General features: G+C 43.7%; 1 protein-coding gene across 1 annotated transcript; it reads right to left on the reverse strand.

Moving 5' to 3' along the window:
• Positions 1-41: 41 nt before the first annotated feature.
• Positions 42-12,796, reverse strand: DNAJC25 (DnaJ heat shock protein family (Hsp40) member C25). The gene is made up of 5 exons (XM_062599754.1): positions 12,686-12,796; positions 7,274-7,588; positions 5,297-5,449; positions 3,560-4,030; positions 42-1,069 (listed from the first exon to the last, which is right to left on the reverse strand). The coding sequence occupies exons 1-5, from the start codon at positions 12,794-12,796 to the stop codon at positions 947-949; spliced, it is 1,173 nt and encodes a 390-aa protein (XP_062455738.1). The 3' UTR covers positions 42-946.
• Between the last annotated feature and the right edge of the window lie 4,665 nt (positions 12,797-17,461).

Genomic DNA, 17,461 nt, shown 5'->3' on the forward strand with positions numbered 1-17,461 from the left:
AAGAATGCTTTAAATCTAGAATTAAAAACAAATTCAAGATCTATATTATAATAAACTTTTATTTACATAAGGCATCAAAATTGCCCTTTTAAACAAAAGGGTCATTTTCCCCTTTACCAATACTTTGGTGAAAAAAATGTCACATTTAGTAGACTAATGTTCACTGGCACACTTGTTCTAAACAAGTAGGTACAATCCACCTTACAAGATTAAAAACCAAAAATTTAAGCATACTACTTCATGTATCACTCTGTAGAACAAAGAATTAAGGCTTGTTTGCATCACAATGATGATCCATCATGCATCATTTATTCCTACAAAGAATAAAATTCAAATTTCCAATTGGATCAGGGATAGCTGAAGAAAAAGTTTATAATCCCCATACTGTAGGTATAATCCCCATATTGTAGGTATAATCCCCATATTGTAGTCTACATCCAAAACACAATTTGGCATTTCAGAAATTAGGTCGAAAAGTAGGGAAAAAAAAAGAAGAAGAAGAAGAAGAAGAAGAAGAGGAAGGCAGAAAATGTCCCTTGCTTCAGAGTCCTTCTGAGCATTTCCAAATTCCCAGTGTCCATTTGCAGAAACACTTTGTTCTTGAAAAGGAAAAAAAGGACTTTCAAGGACTGATCTAGAAACAATTCGGGAAAGATGAAAGTTATGGTACCACTGATCATGAACATGAAGTATGTGGAAGAAAATACACTATTTGAAACAGCAATTCCACATCATAGATCCACTCTGAAATCCCCATCAATACATTGAGCTAAGCCTGTTTAATAGATATGACTTAAAAAATGGTAAACCTGTACTATTTTTTAGCCTGATTTGGTAATTCCTGAGTTTTAGATCACTGCTGAACCACGGCAGATAAAACTCTGAATGATGTAGTGAAGAAGTTTTGCAAGTCAGTTTCAACATTAGCATACATTCTCATCAGCTTTCAGTCATCAATAAAAGTTAGTCTTCCGGGTCCTTCATTTTTCATCCACCTCCGATATCTTTTCCATCGGGGATCCATGGCCATCTTCTTCTTTAATTCCTCCTCTTGTTCTTGTTTATAGACCTAATAAACAGACAAGAGTTTCAAGTCAGACTGAAGAAACAGCTTAAGCAAACCTGAAAGCAGTAAGAGGTGATAGTTCAGCTATTCGTCAGCTTATTTAAGAAAGACTGAATTGCAACACTGTGGCAGAGCTTGACTAACATGCAGCGTAAGAGCACCTTCAGTTAAAAAGCCTCAATCTGCAGTTGAGATATCTTAAATATTTTTGCCAACAGCAGAACTACATTATTGTAAGGCTGTAGGTATTGAAACTTTTTTACTGAAGAATTAGATAATCATGCAGTTAATGAAACAAAATTTACATTAATAAAGTGGTAACACTCAAAGTTGAATGAGTCCTTTTTTTCAACACAGGTACCATTCAATGCAGTTGTTTGACTTTTTACATTAGTTGTTTTCCCATTTCAGAGGCATTCTCACAGTATTTTTCCACTTTGCTATGGATATTTTTAGTCCTTATTTAGTTTCTCAAGTAAGTTAATACATTCACCATATTAAGCACTGGTATCAAATGGTAAGTAATTCCATTATCAGCAGTGACACCATTTCCTGACATAACTATAGATTTAAATATGAAGTCACATATCTAAAAATACAACAGCGTCTACATTTTTAATCTGGAAGGGAGTTTTCAGATGGAGTCAATGTAAATCTCAGCATGATACAGTTTTATGATGTCTCAGTATCACATGAACTCTTCCTGTAAAGGAATTAACAGCTCAACGTTCAGTTATCAAATAAGCATATGTATTGAAAAATTATTAGGTAAGTAGCAGAAGAAAAACATAAAATATGTATTATTGTAGATCTCCATGTTGTGTCTGTGTAGTGAGTTTTTGGTCTTTCCCCATCCCCAAAAGGGTATTGAAAAAACTGAACAATGTGTAGACAGGCAGCTGCAATGATCAAAGTTATAAACAAGTTTTTATATGACAAAAAAGAAAAACTAAGCATACTTTTCAGTCTAGAAAAGACATGACTAAATATTGAGGAAGGATGTGGTAGTGCTCTGGAGGAGCACAGGTTGCATGAGAAAAGAGAATGAAGAATGATTGTTCTCCCTTTCCTTTAATGAAAGAACTAGCCAGTGTCCAGGTGACTTTTTGAATACTCCAGGTTTTAAAGGGTTCAAAAACCAATATCAGACATGTTTATTAAACAAAACTCATTATCTAGGAGGATACCATTTCATGTTTAGGAAGGCCTAAAACTGCAGATTATAGGTAGGTATTGCTATTATAGGTATTGCTATTGTAGGTGCTATTACTATTGTAGGTATTGCTATTTAAGTCCCATTTTCTTACATTAACACTTAAATGTGTTACATTTACCCCACTTAAAATCAGCTGCTAGCCACCAAAGGACGTGACTTTTGACTAAACAGACCTCACCTCTGGCAAATACAGCTCTTTTATACTCAATGTCCAAAACCACACTGATCCGAAAACAGTGTGGACCCCAAAAGCCTGCCAATTTCTTCTCAATTTCTTTTCAATACCAGAAAATTCATTTTGTCTTTCTTTTTCATCTGCCATCTGCTTTGACTGCTAACATTACTAAATTTTTGGACTTCTACTTCACCTTCTAGAAAACTTATCACAACTCATTATGCATATTCATCTGTTGGCTAATCCTTCACTTACATTATCAGCTTGACTGTCTTCCTCTTCAAGTTTCTGAAGGAATCCACCTCTCCCTATTTTTTTAAAGGGAGTACTCTCTCATTTTTCCTGCTCTCCAACAGGAGGAAAGGCAGTTAGTTCTGCCACCCACACTGTTCCCTCACTCAGAGCATGCAGAGCAGCAGCAATGTCTCCTCTTCCTCTTAAGGCCAACTTCCTGTTCATAATTTCTCTTCCAAAAACTACTCATCCATATGGCCTGCAGATGAACTTCACTGGAACAATAAAAGCATTTTATCAGTCTGCCACGTCCTGCAATCCCAGACCATTCTCAACTGCAAATTCCCTAGTGTGGGCAATGTTCTTTTACTGATCTCACAGCTACTGATCTCACTTGGCTATTAAGTAACAGGGTATCCTTGACAATGTAGCAGTTTTGTCTTACAGTATTCCACATACCATTTTTACTTGAATAAACACAGACCAGAGTAAAAATAGCCCCTGAATCACTGAAGGAAAAGAACTGTCAAGAGAAAATTATCATGTTAGGAATGTATGGTTCAGGAGACAGAGGAAAATAGGAGTTTCAGATGATCTGGGTAAGCTTTATCACGAATTATTACTGTTTGGAGGATCTACATTATGCACCCTACTGTAATTCTCCGTCACACCACAATGATGCAAGACAGTCCTTTTGATCAGATTTAACTCAATCTTGTATCTGCAGATTCCCTAATACTTATTTGTGGATGAACCCTGACCAAGAAAATCCTTGCTTATACACTCAGACATAACCAGGAGCTGTTGCCTATCAGTACATGAGTGTAGAAAGTTTAAGAAACATCAGTTTATCATTACAGCTGCCAACCTCATAGTTTTCTCGTATCCATAGCTGCCGTTCGAGAAAGGTCTCTTTCTGATGATCTTCTAGGCTGTCAAATTGAGACTGTGACATTTTCATATATCTCCGTATGATATACAGCTTCTCTTCCACACCGTATTCCTGCCCTTTAATAGTGAAACAATAAATCCACCAACAGTACCAAACTATGTATTTGCACACATAAAAAGGAGCAAGAAGAATCTGAAATAGTAGGATATCATATATCTTCGGCTTCTGGTAACCGCCTTTTATATCTATTTTATTTTTGATAATGTCTTTGATGATTTCTTCCTCCTCTTCACGGATTTCTTCTTTAGATCGCCTGTTTTTGCCTTTTTCTTTAGTCTTGTTGAGTAAACCTTGTTGCCTGGCAATCTCAGTAGCTTGTATACGATATTTTGGCACTGTCGCTAGGTAGTTGATAGCTTCATTATAACTACTCCACCAGCTGAAGAACTGTAACATAGGAACAGCAAAGATTAAAGTTTTCTTTTTTAAATACATATGCACATTTTATTCCTTTTAAGAGCTTTGGCAGAAAAACAAAAAAATCAAAAAACATACATACTCTGTTACATACCTTTAGCCACCAAGTATATTAGAGCAAGCATAAAAAATGTAGGTAACAGTACTTCTGTATTATTAAAAAAGCTATAGTTAAGTTCCTCCAAACTTATTAAGGCACCTATGGTAACCAAGAAATAGCCATATATATCAAATACCTATATATAGCGACAAAGGTAAGGAAGAGACTAAACACACTGTTCAAGCTGTTTTTGTTCACTTGGAAATGGTTACCTCCTATTTCTCTAAATGGAGCTTATGCTACGTTACATCACTGGACTTACAAATAAAGTAGCCAGCATTTCAAGCAAATGCAATACAGAGGATAAAAGCTCTCAAACTTGGATCAGCAGGTAGTGAGATATATTTGTATTTTTACTTCCCAACAACTCGTCAAAATACCAAAGAATAATTCATTGTTTCTACAATGTTAAATACATTATTTAATAAATAAATACAATATTTTGTTTTATATAAGGAAGCTTTGAATTAATACATTTAATGGATATTAAAGAAAAGGTTTATACACTTTCTTCCACTTAAATAATTGTCAGCAACATCACAAGCTTTCTCATCAGAATACCAATTGCTTTCTTGAACTTGTAAATACCATCTTAGAGTGAACTTAATCGAACCAAATTCACTTGCTCTCACTGTGGTCTTTAAAACAAACTACAATGTAAGTTTGTTTTAGCAAACCACAACCCTAATATTCTGCTCTATGATCTGAATTCAGTTGTGAATGTAGTTTCAAAATAGTCTTTGCTTTTTTGTTTTTCAGAAGGACATGCAGCTTGAAAAAACTGAACCACACTAATTTGGAACTTTAATCTTGACTGTGCTCAGAAACAGACTATTCACAGCCTGTCACTCAGAACTAAACTACTTCTTTAGGCCTGTAGGAGCTTTCTGTTTCAAGTATTCAAAGGAAACAGTTACACAACCTGCGCCGTTGTCCAAGATACCAAGGACAGTCAAAATCTATTCAGTACATCCTGACTTTGGATTTGCTTTTGAAACCACAGAGAAGTTTATCATAGCAGACAAAAAGGTCCCTTACGGTATCATTTAAAATTTAGCAGGTTACAAGATTTGTGCATACTTCCCTTCCAGTTCAGAAACTCACTGAGCAATGTCACATAAGATGAAGAGTTTTACCTGAAACACAGAGATGGCACACACTGTAACTAGAATCACTATTCTGACGTCCACTTTTGGTGCCAATCTCCTGCTGTAGTAGTGATAATAGTGCCTGTAATACTCTTCAGGATGATCCAACATGTAGTCATAATCTTTGCGTGTTTCTTCATCCTGCAGGATGAGAGATGAAACACGTTCAGATTCATATTTTCACCTACTGTGTTAATTTTCACTGTGTTTTACATATCATGAATGAGCAAGCTGTTAAAAAGTTTGCAACAATTTAACGAATGTATATCAAAAGCATGTAATAATACAACACAACAGTACAAGACATTTAATACTGAAATAAAGACAGGCAACTGAAATTCTTAATAAGCACTTTCAGTATCAGAATTGGAATTCCAAATAGAGTGTTGTTAACAAACATTTCTTAGTGAAAGCTTTTCAGATTAACACTATTGAAATTCTAGTTTTCAAGTCTTTTAGGATTAGAGTACAGGGCTCTTGAATCTGTCCAACAGAAGGCCATTTAAAAACCTCATTGTTCTCCTTTTCCTGAAGTTTTTCTTATTTTCATCCATGCGATTAAGAGATGAAAGATACAATTTTGTCAGTCTCAATTATAACCTATTTCTGTCCCGAAAGAAGTTTTTTTTTTTTTTTTTTTTTTTTTTTTTCTCTCCAGCCTTAAGACACTTACAGGTTTCTTCCTTCCATTCCTTAGATATGTCTTTGACAAGCTGCATGTATTTTGCCATGATAAGCTTTCCTTATAGATCCCTTAAACCACTTAATTCACTTATCTTTAATTTATTTAAAAGGTAGATCTCTAAAAAAGTCTAGTCAATTTATTTTAAATACCAAGGTATTTTAAACAAAAGCATATTCTCCCACACTCTTGGGCTGGCTTTTGAAAAAAAAAAGTTTTCTCCTCCCTCACTGTTAGTAGAGGACAAGCTGGCTAAGCCCACATAATGGAAGGAAAACTGATTTTGTACAATCTGTTGCAATAAGCATACACGTTAATCCAAAAGATCTGATTTTTCTCCCCCAGGGGCAAGAAACGTGTGAGATTCTTAGAGCGAATTAACAAAGTCAGAGAGAATTCTGATTTTTAAACTGAATCTCTTTTGATATATGTGTCAAATCTAGGTTGAGCAGATGACAAGCAGCCATAGTGTAAGAGGTACAGGAAATCACACCTTTCAGCATTTTTCAAATTACCAATTTTGTTCGCATGGTATGTTAGTGCTTAACTTTGCCACCCGCTATTAATTTGAGAGTATTTGTACGTAAAGACATATAATTTAAATTCTGGTGAATAAAACAGGATACAGATGGGCCCCAGGATAACAACATGAAAGCAACCTTAGCACTAAAACCAAGCCTGCTACTCTAGGTGTGTCTGATTCAAGGCAGTTTGGGAAAGGAAGCAAGACTACCTGAGGGTAGCAGCAGTGCAAATGAATAAAAGGTGAGGAGAGCGCAGCAGAGAGAGCCTCGGAGTCCGCCGAGAGGGCTGCAGACCTCTTGGCAACGTTACTTCGGAAAGGAGAAACGGCTCCCTTCCGCTTCGGAACAACGGCACGCTTTTTTTCCCCAGGGGCACACCCCCGGTTTCACTCCTCGCTGGAGAGGCCGCTCCCGCCGGCGCGCTGACCGCGATGCGCGCGGAGGGCGCGCAGAGCCGCCGCGGCCCTCAGCAGCTCCCGCCCCGGCACCAGCTCCGCTGCCCGCGGCGGCCGCCCCGGGAAGCCGCCCCGCGCCGCCGCTCACGGCGCAGAGGCGGCAGCCGGGGCGCGGGCGCTGCGAGGCGGGCGGCGGCCGGGCGCCGCCTCCCAGCGCTGGCGCGGCCGGGCGCCGCGGGCCCCGCTCGCCGCGGGCCGGGCGCCGCGGGCCCCGCTCGCCGCGGGCCCCGCTCGCCGCCGCCGCTCCCGCGCGCTGTCTCTTACCGGCGCGGCTCCGGCCGGGGCGGCGCTCCCGCTCTCTCACCTTGAGCGTCTCGTAGGCGGTGGCGACGAGCAGGAACTTCTCGTGCGCCGCCTCGGGCGGGTCGCCGCCGCCCGGCGCCGCCGTCTCGCCGCGGTACCGGTCCGGGTGGTACTTGCGGGCCAGCTGCCGGTAGGCGCGGGCGATCTCGGCCTTGCTCGCCTCGCGGCTCACGCCCAGCACGTCGTAGCACACGCGCCGCCCGCAGTACAGCCCCTCCGTGAGGCCGCGCGCCGGCCGCGGCACCAGCGCCGCGGCCACCCACAGCCACGGCCACAGCCGCGGCCACGGCACCCACCGCCCGCCGCCGCCGCCGCCGCGCCGGCCCGGCCAACGGCCGCCCGCCGCCATCTCGCCGCGCGCCGCCGCCGGCCGCCGCGCCGCGCCGCGCCGAGGGCGCCCGCGGCTGCGCCTGCGCGCCGGGGGCGGGGCCAAGGGGAGGTGGGCCAGGCGGGGCGGCAGTACGGACGTGGCGCGACGGCGGGCGGGGGCGTGGCCCGGAGGGGGCGGGGCCCGGAGGGGGCGGGGCCCGGAGGGGGCGGGGCCCGGAGGGGGCGTGGCCCGGAGCGTCCGTCGGCGGGCGCGGGCTGGGGGTGCGTCCCGAGGCGACTGATAAAGCCAAGACCAAGACAACTTTGTTTTTGCATGAAATCCTAATTTTTTTCCGAATTTCTTACAACTTAATTGCTCAGGGTTTTTAATAACAGTAGTTCTCCTAGAAGAAGATGCAAATAGATGGAAAAATCCATTACATTTTAAACATCAACCACATTCCAGAAAATATTTTTAGAAAGATGAGGAATCAAGAATTAACCTTGGGAACTCCTATGCCCTTCCGCCCCCCCCCCCCAAAAAAAAAAAAAAAAAAAGCACACTATTTCTAATCACAAATCTGGTTAAAGTTAATTTAACTATGACTAATGATCAAAAGATAACTTGTAAATGCACTTTAGATCATTAGAGAGTACAAAATTTCTTTTGTCTCCATCATCATCATCTTATTCTTCTTGTCTCTTCTTCTCATTGTTTAATTTTCACTTGTCCTTTCTACCAGGGGAAGAATCTTTTGAAATACACCCTGAACACACATTTAATTGCAGACTAGTCTTATAGAGTTCAGGTTTCTCTACGCCTTTTCTGCTGGATCAATGTGATCCAACTAGCAACCTGTAAAATACTACTCTCTGACCTCCATCTTTTCTCCAGCAAGGATGGGGAAGATACATTGGGAACCTTTCTCATGCTGCTGTTGTGTGATGTATATACCAGCTGCCATTGACGATGGGGCACAGGAAAGAGCCTTAAACAAGGGATTTAGCATCACAGCTGCTGCTTATTAGATTTTTGTTACATAAAGATTTGTTTTGAAATGAGGACTACACCTCTACTTCAGTATAGCTGGCAGGGACATTACCTGAATATTGGACCTTTTTCGGGGAAATTAGATTTATGCTTGATGCTAGAAATGATCTAACACAAAAATGTTCTCATCAGATGGCATATGCTGTTCTTATGGTAGAACTGAGTATGTTTCTTACACGTGAGGCCTCCTCTATCTCCTTTTTGCATTAGCAAGTGTTCTTTCCTTATCATCATTTCCTTGATAGATGAAGAAAGCCCAGATCTACTTCCTTAAATATTTCACCTCTTTCTGACTTGTTAGAGTCTTGTCTCTTAGCATTGGAAGCTAAAGTTTAATTCCTCTGATCTTTGACTTGACAAGCAAAATAATTCCTTGGCACTTTTGTCATTCATTTCTCAACTTGAGAAGGAATCTAGCTCTTTGTATTACCTGAGGTTAGTTTCTGCAAAGATTAAGCTGTTCTGGAGTTGTGTTTAGAGTTCACTGACCATGAACCAGAGTTCATGACCACTGAGGCCATTGCTGATAGTACCTGCAGGCAGTAGTTCTGCTGACTGTGCATATTTGCACTAGCCCATTGACACCCCCGTATGTAAGAGGTCAGTATTTTACATTTTATTCGCTGATGATAGTACACGCAGACTCATAGAGAAGAACTTGCAGTTCATACTACCACAGGAAATCAGAGGAGATCATGTCAGAAAAAAATCACAGAAAGACAATAAGTAATACAGTTGGTGCCAAAGGATTTACAGTCCATGTGGTTCCCAGTCAGTTGAGAAACATCTGAAAATCTACAGTCAGCATTCAAAAAATGGCAAATAGCCACCACACTTTCTGTCAAAAAATGGTAAATAGCCACTACACTTTCTGCTGCAAATTAGAAGTATCTTGTTTTAGAGTCTGGTCAATACATTCTTCAAAGTGATTACATTTGGTACCGATCAGGTCCAAAGATGATGATGTCTGGTTATACCCTTCCTCCCTTAGCCTTAGGCTTCATGTAATAGCAGCCCCAAACTTGCATTTAAAATGGCTTAGAATACAGATTTCTCTTTGGAGTATATAATGCTTCACCAATAATAACCTTATACTAAAGCAGAAGGAGACAGGAGATTCCTAAATATTTGTTTGCAGTCTATCTAAACTCATAGCTACCTAAGAATCAGAGACAGATGCCTGAGAAGGTACGCTCATGTAGCTATCCCCAGCAGTCATTATTCCTGGCAGCAGTGGCTCTGCGACCTCAGTTTGAAGTTCACATAGAGGATCATGGAGTGGTGGGAAGGAAACTCCCCCCAAGCATGCACTACTACAGCTAGGGGCTGACCTGCTGGAAAGCAACTCTGCAGAACATGTTTTTGTGGGACATGGTGGACAACAAGTTGACCATGAGCCAGCAATATGCCCTTGTAGCCAAGACCACCAATAGTATCCTGGGCTGCATTAGGAAGAGCATTGCCAGATGCTCAAGGAAACTGATCCTGCCCCTCTACTCAGCCCTGGTGAGGCCTCTAGTCCTGTGTCCAGTTGTGGGCTCCCCAGTCCAAGAGAGACATGGAGCTACTGGAGAGAGTCCAGTGTAGGGCTGTGAAGATGATCAGAGGACTGGAGCATCTGCCCTAAGAGGAAAGACTGCGAGAGCTGGGTCTGTTTAGCCTTGAGAAGACAGAACGAATCTTATCCATGTGTATAAATCACAGAATCACAGAATGGTTGAGGTTCAAGGGACCTCTGGAGATCATCAAGTCCAATCTCCTTGCTCAAGCAGGGTCACCTAGAGCATGTTAGACAGCATTGCATCTAGGTAGGTTTTGAATATCTCCGGAGAAGGAGACTCCACAACCTCTCTGGGCAACCCGTTCCAGTGCTCTGTCACTCTCAGAGGGAAGAAGGTTTTCCTTATATTCAGGTGGAACTTCCTGTGGTTCAGTTTGTGCCCGTTGCCTCTTGTCCTGTCGCATGGCAATACGGAAAAGTATTGCCCGTTGACACCTTCCCTTCAGATACTTATAGACATTGATAAGATCCCCCCTCACCCTTCTCTTCTCCAGGCTGAAGAGGCCCAGCTCTCACAGCTGGTCCTCATAGGGCAGATGCTCCAGCCCTCTGATCATCTTCGTAGCCCTGTGCTGGACTCTCTCCAGTAGCTCCATGTCTCTCTTGTCCTGGGGAGCCCACAACTGGACACAGGACTTGCAATGAGGCCTCACCAGGGCTGAGTAGAGGGGCAGGATCACCTCCCTCCACCTGCTGGCAACACTCTTCCTAATGCACCCCAGGATATCATTGGTCTTCTTGGCTACAAGGGCACATCGCTGGCTCATCGTCAACTTGTTGTCCAAAGGGGGTGTCAAGGAAATGGGGCCAGACTCTTTTCAGTGGTGCCAAGTGATAGGACAAGAAACAATGGGCACAAACTGAAACACAGGAAGTTCCACCTGAATATAAGGAAAACCTTCTTTTCTGTTAGAGTGACAGAGCACTGGCACAGGTTGCCCAGGGAGGTTGTGGACTCTCCCTCTCTGGAGATATTCAAAGCCTGCCTGGCTGCAGCTGTGTCTAACACGCTCTAGGTGACCCTGCTTCAGCAGAGGGGTTGGATTAGATGATCTCCAGAGGTCCCTTCCAACCTTATCCATTCTGTGATTCTGTGATTCTGTAAACTGCAGAGGTGGGTGACAGGAATCAGTGATGATAGAGATGTGCTGTGCTGCAACCAGGGCAGTGCTTTGGGGGCACCTTCCATGGTACGTAGGTCAAACGATGGCTTTTGCTCACTTATCCAGAAGGTCAGCAGTTCCTGGGGAGGAGAAAAGAAGATTAAGTCTTGGATCACATCCAAGCCTCAGTAACGATTATTTCACTTCCAAAGTGATCTATAAAAAATTCATAGTTTCTTATAAAATCTATAATTTCCCATATTTCTTTCCCTTAAGAGTGTTGCAAAGTAGCCCAGCCATGAATGATGGATGTTGAATTCTCACCTGATCTCCAGGATGCCAAGCTAAGCTGTTTGAGGCACCCTGATGGCATTTGTTCTGTACAGAGAATTGTTCAAAACTTCTGTATAGTAGACTACAAATAGGTGTATGCTAGGAGTTTAAGGTTCACATGGCCACCCGTAAGCTTTTCTTCAATTAGTACCACTGTTATACCATATGAGTTTTTCTTTAAGTAACCTGTTCTATCTTGCTACTATACTATTACTCTGAGGTTGGCAGGGTAAGTAGAAAGTCCATTTAACTCCACGCTTGAGAGAGAATTCTTGTACTATTTCATTTTTAAAACGCAACCCATTATCTGACTGTATCTCTAGTGGCAGTGGGTGAACAGCAATTCATTGGTTTAATCCTGCTATAGTTGCCGATCTGGATGCAATGTGCATATAGGGTAAACATTGCCCAAACTGCTCACTACCATAACTCCCATCTTAATTAATTTCCACTCCTTGGAGATACATGTCACAAGTCCCACGCACTTTATTTGTCATGTACCCAGAATGACTTTTCCTTCTGTAAGGTCTGCTTGTTGTTGATTTTTGACAGGACAATCCTTCCTTTGATTACCAAATCCACAGGTTTTCACTATATGAACTGCTTGTTTTTTTACTAATTGGCCAACCCCATCTTGCTGCATGCTGACAGTGGTTATATGCTCTAGCATGTCCCAATCACGCATGCAGCATTTACTTCACCATTCAGTACTCAAAGTAGAAGGAAAATTTGCCTAATTTATGCTAGCTAAGTGGGCAGCCATATTATTCCTTTTGGCCACTACAGTGGTAATTTTCTGGTGTGTTGCTACCTACCTATTATAATAGGGTGGGAGTGATACTATGCATTTGCTACCAATATTCCTTTACCCAAATATCTCCAGTCCCTATCTGCCAACTGTGTTTTGCCCCATTTCCTATTCATTGTGTAGGACCAGCCCAAACAGCGTGAGAATCAGTGTATATGGTCTGTGCATCATTTTGAGAGCCAGCACCACAGCCGAGAGCTCAGCTAACTCAGCAGAACCTTCTGTTTGCTCAGTCACTGTGCACTTACTGGCAACAGATACAGCATCAGCTCTTCCTTGCCATTTACGCTGTATTTTACAAGCTCTTCTGTCAGTAAACCAGACACCATCTGGGTGACGGGGGCTGAATTCACAGTCATGTTGGACAGGAGAGCGTGGTGGCTCTCTGTACTCAGTGGGCATTCCGATACGCTCCACAGCTTCAGTAACATTATTCTTCACAGTTAAACTGCTGTGGCTACACAGTGACAGATATTATAAAGCCCACTTTTGCACAGTGGTCTTATGTGCTACCCCTAAAGGTAGTGGTTTACCAGTAAGTATCAGCTTAAGAATAGGAATTGGCACACACAGTTTTACAGTCCTTCCTTAGGCCAAGGGTTCGTTTATGACCAGACCCTCATAAGCTGCTAATAGCACATTTTCAACAGTCAAGTAGTGTTGAACAATCTGCCATGATTTAGAGCCAAAAGGAATAGGGTATTCCTTGGGACTGGGACCACCTTGTTGCCACAGTTCTCGCCATACCCCTTCTCTCCACCAGGATATGTAGCGAGAGGGGCTGTGTGGAGTGGATTGGTCCCAGTGACTGAGATATACTCACATTTTCCTTTAAAATGTTCATGGCCTCTTCATGTTGTGGGGTAAATTCCCAGATTGCATTTTTCTTTAGAAAGTTACAGAGTGATTGGAATTATTATACTAAACCCCAGAATATGCCCCCTTGAAAATCCTGAAGTCCTTAGTAACTCCTCCTTATTCTTGGGGATGGTCAACTGTTGGATTTTTTGTAGCACTTCAGCACAGACTTTTTTTCTCCCACTTATCCATCTGACTCCTAAGAAGGCGCTTTCCCTGCTGGATCCTTGCTTTCCTTCCAATACTTCTTCCTCCAAGATGTGCTATAATAGTGTCCATGGCCTATTTTACAGATTTTGCAGGATGACCCCTTATTAGGATGTCATCTATATATTGTACGACACTGACCTCTTGTGGTAATTTTCATATTTCTAGTTCTTTAGCCAGTATCACATGATCAATGAGTAGAATATGTTTAAAACCTTGCAGTAAACGCGTAAATGTGTATCGAAGTCCCTGCCAGGTGAAAGCAAATTTCTATCTGCCTCTGGTATTGGGATCTTAAAAAAACCATTTATTTCATCCCTATAATCATCACCCATGGAAAAGCACGTTTGTTAAGAGAATTGACTGGTTACACTGCAAACAGCTGCAGTAAGCAGTTTGGTGATGGTGTTAAGGCCATGAGGTTTCTTTACAGGCCATACAGGTGAATCACAAGGAGAATGAGACTTGAAAAATGATTCACTCTCTTTTTCTAGCTGTTTTATCAATTTAGTAACAAGATAGATGACATCAGAAAGTAACTCATGCTGTGGAATACGAACTAGCTTGTTGCATGGTAAGGGAAGCAGCCACCTGACACAAGCTCATGGTTAAGGGTGTGTCAATGCAGGGTAAATTGTGGGGGCAACAGAGTGGTGTTCCTATTTCTCATTTTTCCCACAAGTCCACCAAACACAGGCCCCTAAATATATCCACACCTGAGATACTGCAGGACCTACAGGCAAGGTCAGGCAAACTGGTCCATCTGTTAGACAGAATTAATTTAGCCCTGACTGAGGGGTGGACAGTGACTTGTCCATTGATGTCTACACTAGAAACTGTTTGCTGAGTGGAGGCTGCTCTTTTTAAGTGTCCTCACTTAACTTTGGAATTTGAGCTCCAGTGTCAATGAAGAATGATGTAAAGCAACAATCACTAACTGTGACCATCATCTCAGAACTTGAATCCTTAGAAACGGGGATAGGAGCCGCTAGTACTGTCACTGAATCAGGCTTCAACCACTGTTTCCCATATATTTGTGGACTAGGTTCAGATTTGGATATCTCCCTGAGGTAGTTGCTAGTATTCTCTGCACCACTGGTCATTACTTCATTAAATTGTTCAGTGTCTCCCCTATCCCTGATCCAGGTCCCAGAGGATTATCCTGACCAGTTAATGAGAGAAACCCAGCTGACTGCCACCAAATGGGAACTGGCAGCCTAGTTAACTAACTCAGAGAGAGCCTTTTATCTAGACACATTTTCCATAGTTCCTCACATTCAGTAGTGACCAGGGGTGCCCCCTACTTCCCCATTTTGCTTTTCCATTTTGCATAGAGATAGCCTGGGTCTTTTCCATTTAATTTCATTTAGCCAATGTTCTCCACTAGTTGACACTTAAGCCTGCCTTAATAGCTAAGGCTAATGATTTCAGCAGTCCCTTTGCTCCTTTCGCTACGTCTTGGCTCACAAATAATCTATGGATTCAGTTTTGCAGAATGGATTTGTCTGGCACCTAGGCAACAGTCCTCCCAGTTTGGCTAAAATTAGCAGTTTTCAGAAAGGCAGCTTCTAGACTGGCTGCTAAGTTTCATGGCCACAGTTTTTTTCCCTCTTAATCAATAGGATATAAATTGCATCCCCACTGTAAAGTGCTTGTCTATAAGCAACTTGTAATACTGGGATAATATCTAATAATATTCATAGACTTAATGCTAATCATTAAGCTTTGTCCAGGGTAAGATGGAGCTCGTCAGCACAATCTATGCTAGCCAGCCCATAGGTGCTTCCCCTGGTCAAGACTGCAACCTCCTCTCCAGATCTCTAAGTCATAAAAATCTTCAGTAATTGTTAAAGAGCAGGTAGGTTTTGTGCCCCCATGGGCATGCCCTGTTGTTTGGTCTTAGTTACTGGTACCAAGAGGGCATGGAGTGGGGGAATCATCCCCAATATCATCTGACTTTGAGGGGACAGGATCAGGGTCCGGTGAGCCCCAAACATCCTCATCCCCATAGTCATACATGGCACAACAGACTTTAACCGAGTCTACTGTACCAGCTTCCAGCAACCTTCTCCTGCGCCCCTTAGCTTCCACAATTACCTGAGGCTCGAGTTCTGACTCAATTTATTTTGCATTTCTAATTGTCTACATTTTACTTCCCAAGTATTATTTATATCTTTCTCTTTCTCATTCTATTCTTCCAATTGTATGATCTCCTCAACACATCAATCTTACCTGCTGTTACCCTAAAACAAGGGCCTAGCATCCAGCACACAGCATCCTTCCCTTTTCGCTTCCTTAATTTTTACAAGCCTGTCAGCAGTCAAACTCATGCCAAAATTCGTCAGCATTTATGTAGATTCTTGACCCAAGACAAACCCCACTTAAGGTTTCACCATCCTTCTTTCTCAAATTTATCTTCCACCTGTTGCAACTCATTTTTCAGTTTTCCATTTGTCACCATCACACACACACACACACTTTCTCTACTCACACTTTAACAACCACCACAGTCAGCACAGCAAAGCACCTTGTGCCTGCCAGCAGAACATGTCTGAGAGAAATCCTACTTCCGACACTAACAAATGTCATGGTTCATTTGGATCTCCCACATTTACAGGACAACGTACTATGTAAACCAAACTTTATTTCATCAGGTAAAAAGCAAACAGAGGCTCAATCCCTTTTCAACAGATGAGCCCAAATTGTTAACTCTTTGTTACTGTTCATTAATTCCTTAATTTGCATGCTTATAAGCAAAATGCTAACCTAGCTGATGAAGAGAGTGTTCATCCTTCCTTCTTCATCACAATGGGGGCATCCTCTGAATTACTCTGGGAAGCATGAGAGCCGGCTGCTGATGGATTTCCTTCAAAGGCTGTTTAGGGTGAGCTGACGTATCTGTACCTTGTTGTGGGCAAGACTTTACTTATTCAGAAGAGTTCCAGCCTTATCAGAAACTTATCAACCAGTTACTTTTGCAAGGATAGGAGACATTCTTTTCTGTTCTGGAGTATGTGGCATATGCTGCTATAGAGTTCTTGCTTTTCGGTGCTGCTCTTCAGGATATACCAGGCTTCAGCATGAGCTGTGTGTTAGGCACAAAGCCTGAGCCTATCCAGAGAACAGTCACAGCCCGGCACCTTGCAGGGCTGTGCCATGCTGTGGGCAGAGCCCTGCTCTGCTCCCAGCAGTGCTCTGCCATGCTGCAGCACACTTCTAGTGGAGAGCTGCCAGGCTGCAGGCAGGGCTGTGTCACGCCACAGGGCTCTGCCACACCGCAGGGCAGAGTTGTGCCCTAGTGCAGGGCTGTGTCATGCCGTAGTCAGAGCTGTGTCATGCTGCAGGGCAGGTATGTGCCCTAGTGCAGGCCTGTGCCCCGCGGCAGACAAAGCTGTGCACTGCTGCAGGCTGGGCTGTGCCCTTGCAGCAGGCCGGGCTCTGTCCCACTGCAGGCAGGGCTGTGCCACACCGCAGGGCTCTGCCCCACTGCAGGCAGGGCAGAGCCCTGCAGCAGGGTTCTGCCCTGCCGCAGGCAGGGCCATGCCACGCTGCAGGGTTCTGCACTGCTGTGGGCAGGACCGTGCCCTGCTGCAGGCAGGACAGTGCCCCGCTGCAGGGCTCTGCCCCACTGCAGGCAGGACAGTGCCCCACCACAGGGCTCTGCCCCGCCGCAGGCAGGGCCATGCCACGCTGCAGGCAGAACAGTGCCCCACCGCAAGGCTCTGCCCCGCCGCACAGAGGACAGTGCCACGCCGCAGGGAGGGCAGTGCCCCGCCGCAGGGCTGTGCCTGCCGCGGGCAGGGCTGTGCCACGCCGCAGGGCTGTGGCCAGCCCGTCGGGCCGGTGCCAGGCGGGGGCAGGGCTGTGCCGGCTGCCGGCTCGCCGCGCAACACACCCTCCGGGCCGTGCAACGCTGAGGCTGCTAGGAGCACCTACCGCAGATAGGGGGAGGAACTCAG

This window comes from Rhea pennata, chromosome Z (genome assembly GCF_028389875.1).
Source record: "Rhea pennata isolate bPtePen1 chromosome Z, bPtePen1.pri, whole genome shotgun sequence".
In the NCBI taxonomy this organism is placed as follows: Eukaryota; Metazoa; Chordata; class Aves; order Rheiformes; family Rheidae; genus Rhea; species Rhea pennata.